Here is a 19,270-nt window from a genome sequence, read left to right as displayed (position 1 = left end):
CTGTTTGTTAAACTAATAGATACAAAAACTCTTTTACTATAAGCGATTTTTTTTTAGGAAGCTGGCGTGGTTGGCTAAGATGCTCTTCCTCACGATCTTATAATTATGTTTAATAAGCGTAGTGCAGAATAATATAATAGGTGATGACATGTTTCTATGTATGTATACTTGTGTTACTCTGAACATATCATGTAATTCAATCAACTTGACTGCCAGGCGTTTTCTTCAAGAAACGATTTATTTCTCTTGCACTCCTGTTTTAGGATGAAGATGTGGTATTTTTGAAAGAAGAGGTAAATAACAATGAAGTAGAATGCTTAATAAGATGGTTTAGCTCTGTCATCTTAAAATGGTGACCATTTGTCTGTCAATTTGACATTTGATCTTCCTTAAAAATTCGTTCGACAATAATATCTACTTTAAATGTTTCTCCGACAGAATCAAAAGAAAGAAAAAGAACTTCTTACGAAGGTGGGATCGAATGTTAATATTTTTACTTTTATTGCTCATCTTTGTTTTCCCGCTGTATCTTTCGAAGTTTTTTAACTTAGCATCCTCTGTTTGTTTTTAAAACGCTACTTAAAGAGTCGTGGTTTTGCTTGTATCTTTTTTAATTGCTTTTTTCTTTCCGTTAATTTTTTTAGATTGGAGAAATAAATAAAAAGAACTACGAGGTGAGGGACATTTATTTTTTTGTTTGAATAAAATTACTTTATTTATATGTGTTCTCCAAATTTCGTGCACTTTCGCTCTACTTCATGACTGATTATTTTATTATTGCGAGTAGGGAAAGTGTTAGAGGAATTTTTATTGAGTATTTCCATAGCAATTTCTATGTGTATCGTCATGCATGTTATAATTCACGATACCTACCTTGTAGATTGAACAATGGAAAGCGGAAGCCAGCAATTCAGAGAGACAGAGACAAAGAATGGAAGCAGCTTACATGAATTTACAGGTTCAGTTTCTTAACTGCCATAACACGCGTGATTTAGAAAACAGAAACACCAGCGACTTTTGCGCCTAATTTTGGATTGTTCTTTCCTTTTCAAAGAACCAGCTTAAAAGTACACATGGTGCGGAAAAAGAACTGGCCGAGTTGCAAACCAAATACAGTGGAATGGAAAAACAGAACTTTGAGCTAAGTGAAAAGGTAACAATCTTGTTCATCTTGCGAATGTTCCAATAATCTAAATAGTCATGTTTCTTGTCACTTGACCTCACTTAGTTTCCGATTATGGATTAGTTTCATTTTTTCTTTTTGTTTTTTTGCGACATTCTTTGCAGGTGAAGAAGTTGGAAAAAAGTGAGAAAGAATTTAAGAAACTGGAACATAGCATTCAAATACTACAGGTATGTATAAAATTTCTTTAAAAGTGTCCATCGATCAACTGTTTTGTTTTTCTTGTAGCCTTTATGTCGTGGAGCCACTCCATGCGTAATTTGTTATCTGGTTTTCAGGCTCAGTTACAAGAAATGGACGTCCTGGAACAAGATCGAAACAGCTTGATCGAAAAAATGAAAGCGGTTGAGAATCAACGAGATGACCTGCTCAGAAAAGGAAGGATGGTAGAAACAGAGAGAAACGATTTCCTACGTAACAACAAGCTTATGGAGATGCAAAGAGATGAGTTGAAGAGCAGATGCTCCGTGTTACAAAAGACAAATAGCACCTTAAACATCAGGGTGAGCTATGAACTCTCCTCCTCTCACCACCTGTTTTTCGCTACAAAAAATAGTGTTAATTAATATCTCATTTGTTCTTGTGATCATGTGACTAACATTGTTAGATGTTTTTCCGCAATGAAGTCATTCACTCGGTGTCTTTTTTTGTGTTGGAAATGCAGAAAACGTAATAATGTTTAAGCTCGGAGTCATTTTAAGTAACAAACGTTATTATTTGATCGTGCCTTTCTTTGATTGTCGTACTGACAAGAGTCTCAAGCGAAACATTGTCTTTCAGTTTTAGCAGACCATTTCGGAATGTGGTCATCCCATGGAATTTTGAAGTTGGAATGAGAGCATTACCAATTTATCACTCTTCTTTTTTTTCTTTTCTTAGCTGGCACAACTGGAACATGACGTAAGAGAAGCCCAAACAAAAATGCACGATAGTCAACACGAAAGAAACTTCCTCAAAGTACAACTAGAAAAAATGGAGGCTGAAAGAAATGAAATGCAAACAAGACTTGCCCTCACGACACAAGAACGAAATTTACTAGAAAACCAAGTAGCAGAATTGCAAGACCTTAATAGGTATCGTGTAGTATTATCAGACAAGACTATTATCAGCTTTGCCGGTCAACGTTAGCGTAATTCCGGAAACCGAGTTTTATATTTTCAAGTCTTAACGATTGAGTGCAAGTCATCCCATTTTGAGGTTTTGGAACTGAGATTGACGTGCATGTATGTTACACAAGACAGAATATTGAAGAGTTCGCTCAGCGCAATGTGTTGCATCTTTTACAGGGATCACGTTAAATTGGAAGACAGTTTTCATTCTCTTCGAATTAAGGTGAGTTTGCAACTTTCTTAAGGCGGCATGAGTCTACAGTCTTTACCACCAAGATAAAAATCAGGTCAACGAAAGAATTCAATGGAATCATACCCTTTCCAAGATGGATAAGTCTTTGATGATGTGGATTTTTTTATTCCTAGCTTGCGGAATCTACGCGTCAAAAAGATGATGCTGAGATGCAAATACCAACTCTAAAGGTAAAAGTTGAGATCACCTGTATGTGTATTTTCTATTTCTATCTCTTTGTTTGTCCGTCTATCTTTGTGCCTGCCTTCCAATCGATGATCTGCCAATGAAACGATTTTTGTTTTCTTTCCCACTTTTAGGCGAAGGTTTCCTTGCTTAGGAGAGCGTGTAAAGAAAAAGACGATCTTGTCGAGAAACTAAATGAAGAAATTCGCGATTTACGTCATTTCATATCAACATCTACTCTCGACGACCTCTCGAAAATCCGCAGCTTCGGTTACGCGCACGACAACTTCACGAAGTCGTCTACCCATCGGGAACAAAAGAAACAGATCGCTAAACAAGTTCCCAAGGTCTGTGAAAGTTACTAGTTACAATGTAATAGTTTTATTTGGCCAACACGCTTTCACAAGATTGTTTATTACTCTGAGTGATCATATTCATTTCTGGATTAAAGACCTCTCTCCCATTCAACTTCGGCGTTTGATTGATTGGCTGATTGATTGGTCTTTGAAATGGAAGTGAACTTTGAGGAAACCTGGAAGGGCCCGAAAAGCACGCTTTCAACTTTTTGATACAACATAATGACAATATTTACCAAAGTCTTCGGAAAAAGCGGTGTCTATTAATGAAAAAACATTGAATAAAAGAAGGAAGACAATATTATGAAGTGGAGGGGCATCCCAATCCTTTTGACGAGGATTGTAGTAAAGGAAAGGCTGTAAATAAATTCTGGGAAACTATCTCCGCATTGTTTTCAAAAGGGCATAGAGCACCTCGCTTTCCCTGGTTGATTGATGAAAACTCGCTTCATGTTGAAAAGCTTATGATAAAACGTGATAGTGTAGACTGATCGTTCGGGTGAGTGTTGCACTGAGAAGGACTGTTGTCGGTAGTGACCGACAATTATCGACAACTACCGACAACACTACCTGTCTCTGAATCATTTTGAAGTAATTTAAAGCTTTTAGGAGTAATGGATTTAACTGCGTGGTTGTGAGGGTGGAATGTATTCTCCTTATGTGACGTTTGTAGTGCTGACAGTCGATCGTTTTGTTGGGTGCGTTGATGGCCCCCTTGAACGACAGAAACAAGAAAGCCGCGTTTTTCGAAAAAAAATGGCATGTAATGGATGCAAAGATGAATGCGAAAAGTAACTATGTAACTTTGGTGGTTCGCCATTCTGAAAGCCTTATACTTGCTGCACTTTTTGTCGGTTTAGTCAACTTAGCTTTTCTTTAGAAGAATCAAATGATTGGCTATTTGTAACAGACATTTTTAATTCTCCTCAAGATGTTCGAACCTTCACCACCTGGAAGCAAAAAAGCTAGGCGCTTTATTGCGTTGTTTGATTACGACCCACATAGCTCACCTTCTTCTGAACACCCTGATTTGGAGCTCAAACTCAAAGAGGGAGATCTCCTGACAGTTTTCGGTGATATGGACATCAATGGGTATTTAGAGGCGGACTTGAACGGGGAACGAGGCCTGGTTCCTAGTTTATATGTGGAAGAATTCGAGGATGCAAATGATTCTGATATTGCGCCAGAGGAGCAGTTGACAATTTCTCACAGGGCGGCGGGGCCTCTGAAACATGGTGCTTTGAACAGGAGCAAGGAAATTCAGGTGAGATAGAGATTGTAAAGAAGACGATAAAATATTTTGAGTTAATTAACCAGAATAAGCGATTGGTGAAGACAGTGGAGATTGGCGTAGATATCAATGACAATAAATTGTTTAAGATGCAAAAAACCTGATCTTTTTTTTGAAAGAACGTCTTAACTTCAAGTTCTATTTTTCCACTTATCTTTAACTTTTTGGAACAATTTTGTCAAACGAAAGGGCACAGGTAAAAGGTTGTTTTTGTTGTTATTCTTTTATTCGTGCGTGTGTGTTAAAATTCTATTCTTTATTTACGGGATCGAATCTTCTGAACCATTCGCTCGTGGCTTTACCGAACATAGGAAACTTACTGCACAGAAATTTATCTCGGCGCTGTTAATTGACTCATGCTCTTCCTTTTTATGGCACCAGACAATATATTTTGTGACGAGAAAAAACGTTTCACTAATAAAGTTCTCGTATATGGAAAGGGTTTCACTTTGGTGGCCTCTATTTTCTAGAATGAAAACGGGAATGAAACAACCGTCAGACTTAGTACAAATCGAATTCCTTGTGGAGGAGAACACGTGACTCTTTTACGGAATGCGAAAAAAAACCGTTCCTGATGCTAACATCATTGCTGACGAAGTCGCAGTACATTTCTAAACAAGCTTTCTTGCAAATATCTTGCGGAAAAAAAATGAAACAATCTATTTATTTAATAGTTTCTTTTTTCCACAGTTGTACCCAGATGTCATTTCCTGCCGCCGTGGTAGCTCATCTTCAGGGGCCTCTTCTGCGGAACCTGAGAAACGTAGGTGCCTAGTGGCCCTATACGATTACGATCCTTTTTGCTCTGGTGTCCGTGGATGGCCGCCTTACGATCAACTGACGCTGAAGAAGGGTGATGTCATGACGGCGTTGGAAGATCAGGATGCAAATGGGTTTTACCGCGTTTTTCTGAACGGTGAGAGTTTACGATTGGTTATATGTTATTTAGTTCCGTCAAAAAGCCAGTCACAAAGGAGTTATAATACAAAGTTGTTCAAATAACAGTAACTAAGGCAGGCTAACTGAATTCATCTTCATAATGAACTTTGTTGATAGGTTTCTTCGAGATACAAATTGCACATTTCGTTGCCATACGTTTACCTTGGCTCCGTTCAGCTCCCTTGTTTTCTACACATACCCCCTTTTTTGTTGTTTTTTGTGGTTTTTTTATGCACATGGGTAGAAAATACACCTTTCCCCTAAATCGTGTTTTTATATGTAATTTTTATAATCAGTGTACTGTCCACCTTCAAATGATTCAGGAGAGATTAAAATGATGTATTTTCATTTAACCTTTTCGTAAGGCCAAACAGGGTTTGTTCCTGGACAGATGGTGGAAAACGAATCTTCATCTTTATCGCGGCAACCTGTAAGTTTGTCAAATAATTTAAGTATGTTAATCAGGGAGCAGAGGATATTTCTTAGCCGCACATGGATGCGAATTTTGTCTTTGAATGTTAAGAAACTCGTTTCCACATACGGAAATGAAATATCCTTTTATTATATATAAATATTGGTTGGATATTTGAATCAAAGACAATTTTGAAACGCATCGAGAACACCGAATGCACGTTAGCCCAGTATACAGAAAGGCTTCCTCAAACTGTGAAAGGAATATAATGACCATTACGAGGCTGACATCTTCTCCGTGTTTCCGAAACAAGAAAAAAATGTTCTTTCACCAATATCTCTAAGACGAAGTACTTTTCTTCTTTGTTCTTATCATTTACAAGGTGAACAGACGAGCTCCAGAGCAAATATTGGGAATGTTAAATAATTATCCCAGACGAGGACAACCAGAAGGTGAGTTTCACAAGCCACTGCATTGAGTTTGTAAGAAGTTACATCGAACAAGCTAGTGGATCGGTAGTGTGCAGGTTTGACTCATCTGTAGTTCTAAATGCAAACGAAGCCTGGATTGGAGCCTTTGCTGGGCTATTGTGCTTCACACTCGACACTCTTGGAGTGCTTGTCTCCACTTAGGGTTATAATGGGCACCTCCAAAGTGTCAGGGTTTCATGACAAATTCAGGGGTTATCCACGAGGAGGAGTAGCATGTCGCCTAATAACAATGACACCGTAATCAACTTTGGTGTAACAAGCCGCCGGAATCGCAAGACGTAACTAGAGTTAAGTCAAGGGCTGGTCTCTGTTCGGTAATTGCTTACGGTTTCTCTTTGGTCATCTTAAGTTTTATCCTCAATATAGACGTATTGTTTAATAGCTTATGTCCGATTTAAAAGAAAATGACACCTATAAAACAAGGCCCAGGACGAAGCCATCATCAGAAAAAAAATGCAATAAAGCAAAACGTCATTCGTAACAAAGGCTTCGCACTTACCCTGGTTGTAATACAAAGAGATTTGGCATCTTGGAAACAGTTCATTTTGTCATTTTACTTTTTGCTTATTACAGCTTCTTCAACACAGAATTCAGACTATCCTACACCGCTACCATCGATGGGAAGCATGAAGTCACTAACTCACGATGGTAATTCCAACGGCTTTCAATCGCCATTAACTCGTACGTGTCTTCCCGGCAGTCCAAACAAACTACCCAATGTGGGATTAACAAAATTCAAGCCATCAACGGACGTAGATATGCTTGGTGTCATGACTTCTGTGACACGGTCCTCCCAACAATTAGTTCCGCTGTCCTCTCAAGAACCAGACAAAATATCGACACCACCCGCAACCCCCAAACAGATTGCTCCTGTCGTGTCAACCAAGTCACTGTCTAAAAAAGGTACGAGTCATTCATGTGATATCAAATAGAGGTAGAGTTGCACTTGCAGAGTGATGGTTTCTCGTCTTAATGTAGCGTTAATCAGACGTTTTCCTGAAGTAGTACTGACGTAAAAAAATGTGGCGACAAGTTTTGACGATACACTGTAAAGTTCCAAAGGGCGTATTTAGAGAAACGTAACTCGGAGCACTCGTTTGGTTAACGGGAGGGCAGAAATTCGTCGATAAATTCTGCATATGAGGCAACTGGAATTCGAACAACTAGTACAAACTTTTCAGGGCTTTCCTTCCTTCATATTAAAAATACTTTCTCCCTGACTCTCGGCTTGATTTGAAAATGCATTGGTAAAAAGAACGAACCAAAGCAATTTTACTGTGTTAACAAAAAGGCGAATTTCTGTGGCTACTGCCTCCAATAGGAAGCGACGCCACATATGTCGTCGAGATGAGCTAGTGAGTGAGTAAGTGAGTGAGTGACGGTAACAATAGGATTCCGATCTTGACCCAATTTGACCCGATGTTTCCCGGTGCTGCTTATTGCTTATTTCGTATTACTACAGAAGATGATAAACAGCGTGAAAAACAAAGCTATTCCTTGCAGAAATATCTATAAGGGTGTGATCGGTGCATTATGGAATCTTAGAGGAAATTTTTCTCCTTTGAAGAGAGAGCATTTTACCGATTGAATCAGCGAGTTATGCCCTGTAGATCCGAAGATATAATTTTTTCAGTTCTTGTCGTGACACTACAAAAGATGTTATTATTATTATTATTATTATTATTGTTATTGTTATTATTATTATTATTATTATTATTATTATTATTATTATTATTGTACTCATAAATATGTGGGATGCGGCAGGTTTTCTGTTTTGCATGTGGGACAAATCTTCTGCAACTCTACCCTCTAGTATTGGTTTATAACCTCTAGTTCTTTTAAATGCTATTAAAAAAATTGAGCTACATCAGTAGCCACATACAGCGTCAAACTGCCTATTTTTATTACAACGCCGTGAGAATCTTTGTTTTCTAACCTCTCCAGTGTCTTTTAGCCTAACGTTCTTTATTTTAAGAGAAAGATACCGAAGTGTGTGAAAAACAGAAGTCGGTGAGACGTTTTCTTCACATATCATTTGAAGCTTTAACGTCTCTCGAGCCGCATCTAGGAAAAGCAGAGTTAAGATTTTTAGTTAAGAATCTTTTTTTCAATTAATTTGAGGTAAACGTCTTTAAACTTCTTTGACTTAAAAAATACTGAGCAGTGAGCTTAAAAAGCTTTAAAAAATACACCTTCTTCAGTGCATGCTAGAAGAGCTTGTGTTGTAATGCACGCGAAGAAGATGAAAGACAAGGAGTCCAAGAATTAAAATTTAGAGTCTTTTGTTTTAAGTTTTTGCACTGACCTTATTATGTTTTGTCCAAATTCTTAAAACCTTTGGCTTCAATTCTCCCAGTACATGCTTGGCTAGTAATGAGGTTGTTTCGTCTTTCTGCCACCTCTCTTAGTTCGCCCTAGTGCTCCAAGCAACTTTCGATGTATACGACCGGTGAACCACGATGCTATGTTGGTGGGATGGACTCTACCGGAAATGGACGAGTTTGGTAGAAGCAGCGGTCTCTCTGTGAAGGGATATAAGGTAGGTACATTCGTTTTATATGTAGTTTATCTTGACTACTCAATGAAGTTGGTTAAAAAAATGTTTGTGTAATTATGGTCTGTTTCTCTGTTGATAGATTTATGCGAATGACGACGTGAGGCTAGACGTTCGTAGCCCCTACATGGCGAAGGTATGACGGACCGGTGTGTCTTTACGCTAAACGTTTCCGCTTGGTCTTCTCTTTACAATTTGATCATAGCATTCGATTACCCCGTCAGTTTTCTTACTATTGCTAATGAACTACTGTAGATGTATTTTTTTTCATTATGTCTTCCGCTGTAACCTTTTTTGCCTAATATTTCTTACTAGGCTTTGGTCGAGGGTCTTGAACTTGGTCTGCCGATCAAATTCAGTATTAAGACTGTGGCTGAAAATGGCACATCTTCTGAAACTGTGTCAGCAGCATTTAACGACACAATCAAAGAAAGCTTGTTGGTAAGGAACTAGTAGATGAGCGTAACTAGTCGATATAGTGTCATTTGTCGAGTCCTCTTCATAGGAAACGCAGTTGGTCTTTGTCTTTTTGTTTGTAGGGTCAAACATTGATTCCTTTAGATGTGCCTAAGAACACCTTTAGCTCCTTTGTGTGCTCTTATTGAGGGATATTTTAAAGCTCAGTGATTGTTAGTTAAATATTGCGTAAAATTTTTAAGTTATTGGTTCGTGTTCTCTCTCGTCTGATATGAATATGGTGGACATATTTTTGGTACTGACTATCTCTTTAACAATAACTAATCAGGAGATTAGATCAGTTTATGTTTGTTTGCTTTGTTTTGTTTTATGCTTTAATTTGTAAAGCAATGCTTTGGCATTTAAGCTGTGAACTCTCTTTTTTTTTGGCAGGATTCGCGTGAAGAATACTTTGAGGTTTGTTTTTCTGTTATTATCGATAGCTATTTAGTGCAAAATTCACTTTATTAAAGGCACCATCCTTGTATATTATAGAGAACTTTTTTAATTCGCCCCTCGCCTAAAAATGACAGGCCACTTGAAATCGAGAGAAAACTATTGAAGGAAATCAGAAACTTGACTTTCCCTCACTAAAGACGAGTCTTTTTCTCACGTGTGGCGTCCGTCTGTATTTGATGTAGTGCCACATGCTTTACTTCTTCTTAAGCGCCGTTTGATGATAATAGTGAGTTTAATTCTTGCGGCAAAAATAAACTCTAATTTTTCTCACTTTCCCTATAACTGAGAAATCATCCCTGAATGCAGACAGCAAGAAGTTTCATTTGTCTTTTGCCGTAGGCGGCATTCTGAACCTTCTACGTGTATTTTCAATTTCATTGGATTTTCTTTTGAAGAGATGGTTTTATGTTCCGTCTTTTTGTCGAGATCAACAGATATATGAGGCCGCCTGTGTATCCTGGTTTCAGTTGAGTATACTAATAGAGGGGTTGAAATCTCGAAAAAGTCAACCAATTTTATACGACTAAAGTACGAATAACTTGAATTGTAAATCATGAATTGTTTTGTTTCTGTTTTCAAAGGATTTGGAAAATGAGCAGCAATACAGAACGGTATGATTGACTACTCTAGTAATGTTACTCTAGATGCCCTTTCGATTTAGTCTGGAAAGCGTAGAAAGATATTTGATTTTAAAATGGTTAGGTGCCATGTTCCTTCGGTTTGATGTTGATGAATCTGTCACCAATGAGAACTTACTTTGTAACAAAATGTATTTAGGTTGAGTGTAGTGTTCCAAGTGCGTGATGGACATTCGTGTTCTGATGACAGACCCCGTTATTTGCTTGTCTTTTCAGTTTGTGGCTCTTTACGACTACGATCCGTTTAAAAGTTCACCCAATCAAAATCCTGCTGCTGAAATGAGCTTCAAAGAAGGGGACATCTTGAAAGTGTTTAACACTTTCAGAAAGGACGGCTATTTTGTAGGAAAGGTACTGAAAGTGTTTGTAATTCGGGGTCTCGCATAGTCAGATGTTTTTCTGTCGTACATTTACTATATTAGGCATTTTTTTTTTAATCTTTAAGGCTAGTTTCTTCTTACTTTACTTTTCATTTCCGCATACAAGTCACAACTAAATCGATTACCAATCAGTAATATGTGTTGAATTTTATGGTAATCCTTTGGAGCTCGTTAGCCAGGAGGCCCTTCTGGCGGCCGTTCTTGAAGGAGGTAACCAACAGTTCAGATTATACTGTTAAAATGTTCGAGCACGTTGACGAGGACGTGTCTCTGACTTTACAGCTGAAAAACAGAAAAGGGCTGATCCCATCCAACTTTATAGAGGAAGTAGCTGTGGCCTCACCTCTGCGACTGGCCGCTGCTAAGGTAATTGTCACGAATCGTGAATTACTTTTCTGTACACAATATCTGTTTTCCTGTTATTAGTTGTGCGTCCTGTGTTTAACGTAAAACTCAAAAGGGGTAGCATTTTATAAGTCAGATTCTCACAGGAGTGACCATCTCATGTAAAAGAGATCAATACCACTTCTTTCAATTTATTGGCGGTAAACTTTGTTGCTCACAGATTTTCTTGAGCAATGCTGTCACACAATTTGACTTCCCAGTCAGCTCGGTAACAAGAGACAGTTTTTGTCTTTAGGAGTAATCGTAGGTCATCATTCTTTCATCTCTAATTACGTTCCCAGCTATAAAACTGCAATGGTGCTCTTGCCTAACTGAAATCTTTAAAAACTATCAAATGTGTTCGTGAAAACTATAATTTTTTACACGGACTCGCAGTTTTATTTTCTAAAAAGTTAAAGTGATGTAAATGCATGCTCTTTCAGCAAGTCAGTTCTCTTTTCTCTCTTCAGAGGCGAAAAGCAGCTCTTCCCAGTCCCACAATCAGGCCTCAATCAGGACACATCAGTTCAGTTGAAAGTATCGGTTCACCAACTGTCGGAGCAAAGAATCCTGTGCTAATGAATAGAAAGGTAGGTCAAGAGAATTTCCATACCTCGGAGTATTCTTTGGTTTTGGTCTCTCTTACTATTGGCAGTTTTTTTTCCTTCGTTTCGTTTTCTTTTCTTTTTTTTTTTTTTTTTTTTTTTTTAAAGATTTCTAGAAATTTTTCAATTCTAAATAGAGATTAGAGGACATATTTGTGTCCTTCACAGCCATTTAGTTCTGGGATGTCGTACAACAATTCCCGCGAGGGATTCATGACCTTAACGTCAACAAATACTCCGATGAAACTGATTCAGTTCATTCTGTAAGCTCCATGCGTTTCCAATAAATCAGGTCCATTAGGGTCTTGGAAACTTGGTTTGGATGGTAAGTTTTCGGTTTCATTGGTTTGGTGAGCAACTTTCGGTTCCGATCCAAATTTTTCAGGGATTTGTGGTTTGAAGTAAGTTTTTGTGCGCTCTTCTCTTTTACTAATAGACCACGATGCCTCCCTCAACAATTACTGGCAATTTCTAGTCAGAAATCCCTAAATATGCACCCACTAATAAATGGTAGTAGGTGAATAAATTAGAAAAAGAAAAAAGGGAGAGGGAAAATATCCAAGAGGAGCAATGCAGTGGATTCGGTGCTGAAATTTACATCTCATTTTTGTGTAGATGATGGTGGCCCTCTATGATTACAACCCAGAGGTGCAATCACCGCAAGATAACCCAGATTCAGAACTCCCGTTGAAGAAGGGGCAAATATTTACTGTTTTTGGTGACATGGTAAGTAGCAAGAAGCCCTAACAATTTAAATTCGAACAACGGAAATAGTGGAAGATTTTATGATGTTGCGGAAAAACCTGACCACGAAACGACATCACGAGGAGCGGTGTAAGACCGACCTGAATATTTTCTCTCTTAGCCTGGCCCCATGAAGTTCAGCCGTTCAATTTGCGGCGTGCAACATGGTTTTGTATACAAATACTCCAATTTCTCTTGATAAAGACAAAGTTATAGGTTACACTTAATTGGAAGGTTAAGGCTTTTTTTTTTCCCCTGGTAGAGAATTTTTTGTTTTCTAAAGGAGAATAATATAAATGTTAAAGTATTGGAGTGGCCCGCAGTAAGGTTACCAGAGCGAGATTCTCTTTGATAGTTTTAATAAGGTTTCCTTCACAATTGATCTCGGTTTATTGCAGGAATGACGTTTCCTTTATTACCAAGGGGAGAAACAGGACCATAAAGTACAGATGACCCCCTTAAAATTCGGGCTTACACTTATGTACCACAAGTTTGACTACAGCAGATCACATTCTGTGTTATCTTTAGTTTATAATTCGTTCGTTGCATACCTATCATTTCTTTTATTGTACAATCCTCGACATTTTACAGAGAAAAGGTGGTATTTTTCTCAAGTGTTCGAGAAGTTTTCCATGACTGGAGAAAATAATGATTTGCGCAGCTAGTGTGAAGTTTTCAAGCGCAGCCTCGTATTAGTAGGTATTTGCAAGCTTCTGTAAGCCGAAACGTCGTAGCGAAAGCCCCAAAGCAAACTCCGCAATTATCTAAATTTAAAGTAGATAAGAATTCCTTGGGAAATTTTGTTCATAATTCTTAAACATTTGTTTTTCTTCACGTTTCTTTATTCTCCTTAAGCGCGCTGATGGCTTTTATCAAGCTGAAGTGAATGGAGAGCTTGGACTCGTACCTGGAAGCTTTCTCGACGAATACACCACTGGGGTAAGGGTAAAGCACGGAAAAAGCAAACTTGTTTATCTAAGCAACAACTACGTGCGAAAACTTGTAGTCATAATAAATTATAGGATGTACTGCGGAACCCTGCCTTACGGCCACCTCGTTATTATGGCCGCTTTTTAATAGCTCGGCTAAACGGACACTCATTTTCTTATCAACAGGAAAACCCTTGTTTACGCGGTCACTCATTAATGCGGCCAACAGCCACATTTTAAAACCCCAAACAGTAGAATCCCTTAAAATTTTACTCCGTAATACGGCCACCATACTCAATATAGAAAACCAAAACGCCGATGGCATGTCGATTCAATGATCTCTGACGTGTACTTATCAAACAGCCGAATTACCTAGAAGTTGGCAACACTTCCTGTTCTCGCATTAATTTTTTTTATTTATCAATGGTTAAAGTTTTGCAGCTGTCATTGATGCTTGGTTTTACGTGAGAGTTTTAGAAAAATGACGGGCTTTAACCTTGGAAATGGTTTCCAAAAATTGCGAAGATGTCTGTTATAGTAATATGTTTTATTTTAATTTAAAGGGAATCGTTAGCGGTCTCCAGTCTGGAATGCTCGATCCAGTTGAATGATCAAGAAATGGGCTCCTGACGAAGCTTAGATTCCCGTGTGGAATTTTTTTATGCATTCGCATACTTTGATTGTATTTTGTAGCACCCGCCTATGCTGCATCAATTACTTTTATAATCTTCCGTTTTGGATTTTTTAATTTCACCTTTTTATTCTCATTTTTTGTTAATTGTGATAAAGAAATTTGGAGTATAGATCTCTTAATGTTAAAAGCAAATAATTTTGAGGAAATCAGTCTAGTTTGCTGGCAAGCTATATTTTACAGCTGGAGTAGTTGAATAGTAGAAAATAGTACCAAATAATTGATACAGTGCAAGATTTTTTAATTCCTGTACAGACTTGTAGATATCAGACCTCAAAGGTGTAACAGATGTGACTTACACTGAAAGTGTTTATGAAGGTATAACATTGAGAAAAGGAAATCTGTACATTGCAACACACTCATTAAACTATTGTCTCTCTATTTAAATGGGCCTACATCTTTTAAATTTATCTATCAAACCCTTCAAAATACAAATTATGAAGAAAGTTAAAACCCATCAATTAAAAAAAAAGGCAGAAATAAGGTTTCAATTTCTTGACAGGAGTTGCTTCCAAACCCTAAAGAAGTAAAGATATGGCTGGCTAAGCAGCATGTTGCATCAGGGCTCAGGATCTTGATTGAGTTTGCATTCAGTTTGCTGTACAAGGATATTTTTTGTCAATGAGCCATAAGTATTCCATTGTGTCATTTTATTTGGAAAGTTGAGAAGAGAAAGGAATATCTCAGAGAGGACAGTAGGCAGGGTGGGAAGAGAGGAAAAAAGACTCCTAAATCCCCCTCCACCTCTCTCCTACAAATACACATACCATAACTCCGATGGGGTAGATCTGCACCAAAGAGGTATCAGTGTCCTGCCCCACCTTTCCAAATGTTACTCTTGCATGCAAATAATTTATTGCAAGCAATTACCTCTCTTTTAGTCACACAATGATGGTCGCTTGTTAAAGACAAAGTCTTTGGAGATAAAATTAAACGCTCATGGGTAGATTTTCTGTACAAATTTCAATAGCCAAAAGACACCATGACATAACTGATAGACCTCATTGATCAGACTTTTAAGTATGGATTTATGAACAAATTCTAAATTCAGGAGCCTGTTTCCAACACTTTGTCCCCCACTTTACGCTAAGATCCATTATGTACTGTCAAGAGAGTATACCAGCTTTTCTTTACTGACATTGGTTTCCTATTTTTGGTAGGTTATGTAATCATCTGTTTATTTATTATATTTCTTTACTAATATATTTGTATAAGAATAATTATAACTTTTTCATGTTCCAATTTTTTGAGATTTCTTTCAAATATGGCTTTTTGTCAAAAGAGTGAGAATAATTTTTTCAGTGAAATTTCTACCATAACAATTGGAATTTATTTTTTGAACCATTCTGCAAACATTTGCTTCCTTTTAAATCACAAGAACTGAGAAAAGTTTCTTGTGCATGAAAAGATGCACCTGAGGCCTTAAAAGTTGATGCTTATGCACATTTATTTCTTAAAAAAATAATAGAAATGCCTATTACCAGATAAAATCATGGCATTCCCTTAAAAATTGAAATAAAAAATCTCTCATTCACATGACCACTGTTAAAATGATCAGGCTTTTTTTATAGAATTTGATGTGTGATAATTGATAATGTGCCTTAAGCAAAATGTAGTTCATCCATGCTAGAGAATCAAACATCTGTATTTTAAATGCTCTAGTGTGTCCTATCTTTAACATAGGTACCCTGCTTAAATCTGGGATCTTGAGACTGATACAAAGTTAGTGCCTCTCTCCCAGTGTGTGCTGCCACTAAAGAAGAAAAAAGGAAATTACTAACCATCTGATTATTTTCTACAGTTAATTAATTTGTAAAGAATACATCTTATATGAGGATGTGGCTCTTACTACTTTCCACTCTTTACGTTCTCCTCTACTTTGCTTGATCAAGATCTCCCTATGAGTACATCAAACCCTTTTATACACACAAATGGGCGGACCTTAGCTACTATTCTGTACACATTTACATCAAGGTAACTGACCTGTTCAAAATGTGCTCATTTGCAAGTATGTAAAAGTATAATAATAATGTAGCCATTAATGCAGTAGACAGTTCCATAATAAGGTAGGGTCACCATGAAACTTAAGGAAGGTGAAATAGCCATTATATCGAATTAATGCGGATGTGAGGAGTAAATATCTACCATGTTAATGATCTGGATATTCTCCTGGACGACTTGTTCCAGTTTAGCTACATTATGTTAATTATAGTATTTTAGTACATAACACACAGTTCACAGCAACTCCTCTCTCAACTCAGACAATTAAACTCATCACCCCCATTGCTCTGAATTAACTGAGTTTAACCACTGAGTGGCTACTTCAAACAAGTATGGTTTGATTGAACTGATTATAAAATAAAGTGAGGACACACCTGGTCTTTCTGTCCAGATGAAATGATAATTTTTAACACTCTTTATCTTACCTTGGGATTGAATTGTAATTTACTGCATCACTCAACATTCAGTGCCATAGAATGGCATATAGCAAAATGGAAGTCCGTTTCACTCCCAAGGATGATCATTTGATACATTCGCCTTACAATTTTTGCAACCAAGTGATAAAAATGAAGAATATTAAAATAATTCAGAAATTGCCTTGATTTAACTTCTCATCCTCACAAAAAGATGGCAAATAATTTTATGATCACCCAAAGTAGCATGTTCATTTTGGCAGTGAAAAAATTAACCTAATGAGCCAGAATGTTAGATGTAACACGCACTGAGTAAAAATATTAATTTTGACAACCTCAAAACTCTTTCATAAAATTAAATTTGGGCTTATGGACTGTATTTGTTATTTAAAACAAAATTTAAAGCAAAGTCAACTTCATGCTCAAAGCCAATCAGAATCAAGATGGTGATACCAATGTTTAATTTAATTGTTCACTGTGCTTGGCTTTTTTAAATGTATGTTCTTTTTAAAACATAACCGACCTTCCCTAGGTGGAACACATTCTTTGTATAACATTTTTTCTCACTGTGGGGTGCATCACATAAGGGTTCCATTGATGAAACAGAATTAAAGCCCAGGATATATTGCATGTCACTTAAATTGTATGACTGCATTACCTTGACAAAGTTTGACAATCTTCCAGTAGAACTGAAGGTCTTTTGCTTTGAATCAGTTGTAGTTGGCTGATAATTTAGATGCACAGTACATAAGAAGATTACTCATGAAGAGATGCTCTTGCTTGTTGCATCCTTACAACAAATGAGCTAACATTGTAATTATAAAGCTGCATCCAGTGATTGAGCATCACTTAGACAACTCATTTTTGGCTATTCAGTTATCGAGGAAATTGTATATAGTATAGCAGTGAGCACATCCTGGGAAAAAAAAGATAAACTACTTGCATTCATAGATTCAAGTAGGTTGCATCCATGGTCTTTACAAGCAGTGCAAATGGTAAAATGGATGAAGCTTGCCTTGTCACCCAATATATAGTGTCCATTTTAAAATATGGATCAATTTCATCATTCATTCCTGGTCTCCGCATCATTTGGTACGAGTATGGTTCAATGTAAGCTTGCAAGACAACTTGGCCTGCCTTGACTTCGCCAGTCTCAGTGTCATTGTACTTTAATTTTGGTGCATCCAAATCAGCACATATAATAGAAGGTGTCATCTTTATCAATGGCTTAGACCCATCCTCACTCAGGTCTTCTGAATGATTATCTGTGGTATTTGACTCAAGTACTTTGACAACCTCCTTTGGGTTTAAAGACATAAATGCCAAATTCCAGTTTGATGAAACAATATTTTCCTGCCCACTAGCAGCCCCAAGTTGAAAGCGACACCATCCTGTAGGCAGCGAGTATGTTTGGGGAGGATTACCACTCTTACACAATGGTGTTTCAACATCAAGACAGCACTCTTCACAATAACAGGGATTTAATGCATCTGCTTCAAAATAACATGAAGGAATGTTCAAATAACTGAGGAATCTAATACAGCTCTCTTGATATTCACAACTAGCTTTGAATGTGTCAACAGACACAGTACTCTGCTTGGGTGGAAAACTTGAGGCACTTAATTTGTTACGTGGAACTTTCTTTTCTTTACAAGGTAAAGTAAGTGGGCACTCTCCTTCAACATTCTTCATACAACGCGGACGGCTGTGAACATCCAGGCCACATCCCTCGCACTTCATACCTTGATCTTTAATTCCCCACATAAAACCTCCACAAGATGCGCACCATTTAAAATGTTTGTAAGAATAAGGTTTGAATACGTGAGGGCAAGCGATGGGTTTTTTCTTTTCTTCTTTTGGCACATGTCCATCCACATCATCAATCACGCGAAACATATTGAGCACATCAACAACAAGATCTGTGATCGACTTGTATTTCTTCTCATCAGTAGAATCGATGAAAAATCTTTCGTTTTCGTAGAATAGTCTATAATGAACAATATGTCCACCGTAACTTAAGGACAGGCTGTAGTCGCCGGGTGAGCTATTACTCTCTCTCACTAAGTATCTTCCGTTGACTGGACCATTAGGACCGGAGAGTAGTTCGTCGACTTCCTCCCGAGGAATGCGGCCGTGAAACTCTTCTTGAAAGAACGATGGTCTGGAAGGCAGGTTCTTCATACAAGCTAAGCGAATTGGCTCAGGGGCAGCATTCTGCTGCAAAGCGAGCAGCATATCACTTTGCCATGCTCTGCACTCTGGTTCCTTCAGTTTCTCGATGTCGACATAAGCAGGAGCCCCATCAGAAGGTTTGTGGTCTTGAGGTGGTTTGCTTGACATTGGAAATGCCTTTCACCAAACTCTCGAGTTTTCTCTTGATTCTTAATATACCTCTTTCTTCCTCTTATTGCTCTAAAGCAAGGTTCACCGGTTCAGCCGCGAGAGGACTTAATTTCGAATGTTGAACGAAGTTACACACATTTAGAATATAACGAAGCCAAGAAGAACGTTGCGAAAAGAAAATAATCCACTCTGGCACTCGACTTGTAGTTCATCTCCGCACTTAGGTCTCAGCTGCTTAGAAGTTTCACGCCTTTCTGATCCTCCACCGTTTAAAAGCCGTATTCGATCAGTTGGCGATCCCAATACTTTGAAGCCAACCGTAATCGTAGAAGACCCTATGGGGCGGCTTCACCCTTGTACGACAAACTTAGTTTGCTCCTTACTACTACGTCACAATTTGGCAGCGGTCTTTATTGCTGGCTTAAGGGGGACCCAGACCGTCAGACCAGACAAATCTCAGAGCAACCTAAGGGG

General features: G+C 37.8%; 2 protein-coding genes across 4 annotated transcripts in view; one reads left to right on the top strand and one right to left on the bottom strand.

Moving 5' to 3' along the window:
* Positions 1–14,426, top strand: part of LOC131770278 (golgin subfamily B member 1) — a 50,007-nt gene extending 35,581 nt beyond the window's left edge. For all 3 annotated transcript variants that reach the window (XM_059085989.2, XM_059085991.2, XM_066166143.1), the window contains 27 exons: positions 264–293; positions 439–471; positions 645–674; positions 881–958; positions 1,055–1,153; positions 1,288–1,353; positions 1,462–1,686; positions 2,063–2,256; positions 2,470–2,515; positions 2,659–2,715; positions 2,845–3,057; positions 3,998–4,330; positions 5,048–5,273; positions 5,662–5,726; positions 6,091–6,160; positions 6,773–7,102; positions 8,608–8,738; positions 8,836–8,889; positions 9,069–9,194; positions 9,603–9,626; positions 10,250–10,279; positions 10,523–10,657; positions 10,969–11,052; positions 11,541–11,660; positions 12,291–12,401; positions 13,275–13,358; positions 13,912–14,426. In XM_059085989.2, the coding sequence (XP_058941972.2) occupies positions 264–293; positions 439–471; positions 645–674; positions 881–958; positions 1,055–1,153; positions 1,288–1,353; positions 1,462–1,686; positions 2,063–2,256; positions 2,470–2,515; positions 2,659–2,715; positions 2,845–3,057; positions 3,998–4,330; positions 5,048–5,273; positions 5,662–5,726; positions 6,091–6,160; positions 6,773–7,102; positions 8,608–8,738; positions 8,836–8,889; positions 9,069–9,194; positions 9,603–9,626; positions 10,250–10,279; positions 10,523–10,657; positions 10,969–11,052; positions 11,541–11,660; positions 12,291–12,401; positions 13,275–13,358; positions 13,912–13,959 (3,042 nt within the window). In that variant the 3' untranslated portion in view covers positions 13,960–14,426. The remainder of the gene's footprint in view (positions 1–263; positions 294–438; positions 472–644; positions 675–880; positions 959–1,054; positions 1,154–1,287; positions 1,354–1,461; positions 1,687–2,062; positions 2,257–2,469; positions 2,516–2,658; positions 2,716–2,844; positions 3,058–3,997; positions 4,331–5,047; positions 5,274–5,661; positions 5,727–6,090; positions 6,161–6,772; positions 7,103–8,607; positions 8,739–8,835; positions 8,890–9,068; positions 9,195–9,602; positions 9,627–10,249; positions 10,280–10,522; positions 10,658–10,968; positions 11,053–11,540; positions 11,661–12,290; positions 12,402–13,274; positions 13,359–13,911) is intronic.
* A 1,240-nt stretch (positions 14,427–15,666) lies between these two features.
* LOC131770279 (uncharacterized) lies at positions 15,667–19,155 on the bottom strand. The gene is made up of 2 exons (XM_059085993.2): positions 17,112–19,155; positions 15,667–15,792 (listed from the first exon to the last, which is right to left on the bottom strand). Exon 1 carries the CDS (start codon positions 18,791–18,793, stop codon positions 17,399–17,401), a length of 1,395 nt encoding a protein of 464 aa, XP_058941976.1. The 5' UTR covers positions 18,794–19,155; the 3' UTR covers positions 15,667–15,792; positions 17,112–17,398.
* Between the last annotated feature and the right edge of the window lie 115 nt (positions 19,156–19,270).

The sequence above is a fragment of the Pocillopora verrucosa genome, chromosome 1 (assembly GCF_036669915.1).
Source record: "Pocillopora verrucosa isolate sample1 chromosome 1, ASM3666991v2, whole genome shotgun sequence".
NCBI lineage: Eukaryota > Metazoa > Cnidaria > Anthozoa > Scleractinia > Pocilloporidae > Pocillopora > Pocillopora verrucosa.
Note: the sequence above shows the minus strand (reverse complement) of the source record. Positions and strands in the feature narration are given on the sequence as shown.

Bases quoted from the DNA above. Each gene is read 5' to 3' on its own strand.
- LOC131770279 (XM_059085993.2), bottom strand. From the start codon at position 18,793: ATGTCAAGCAAACCACCTCAAGACCACAAACCTTCTGATGGGGCTCCT.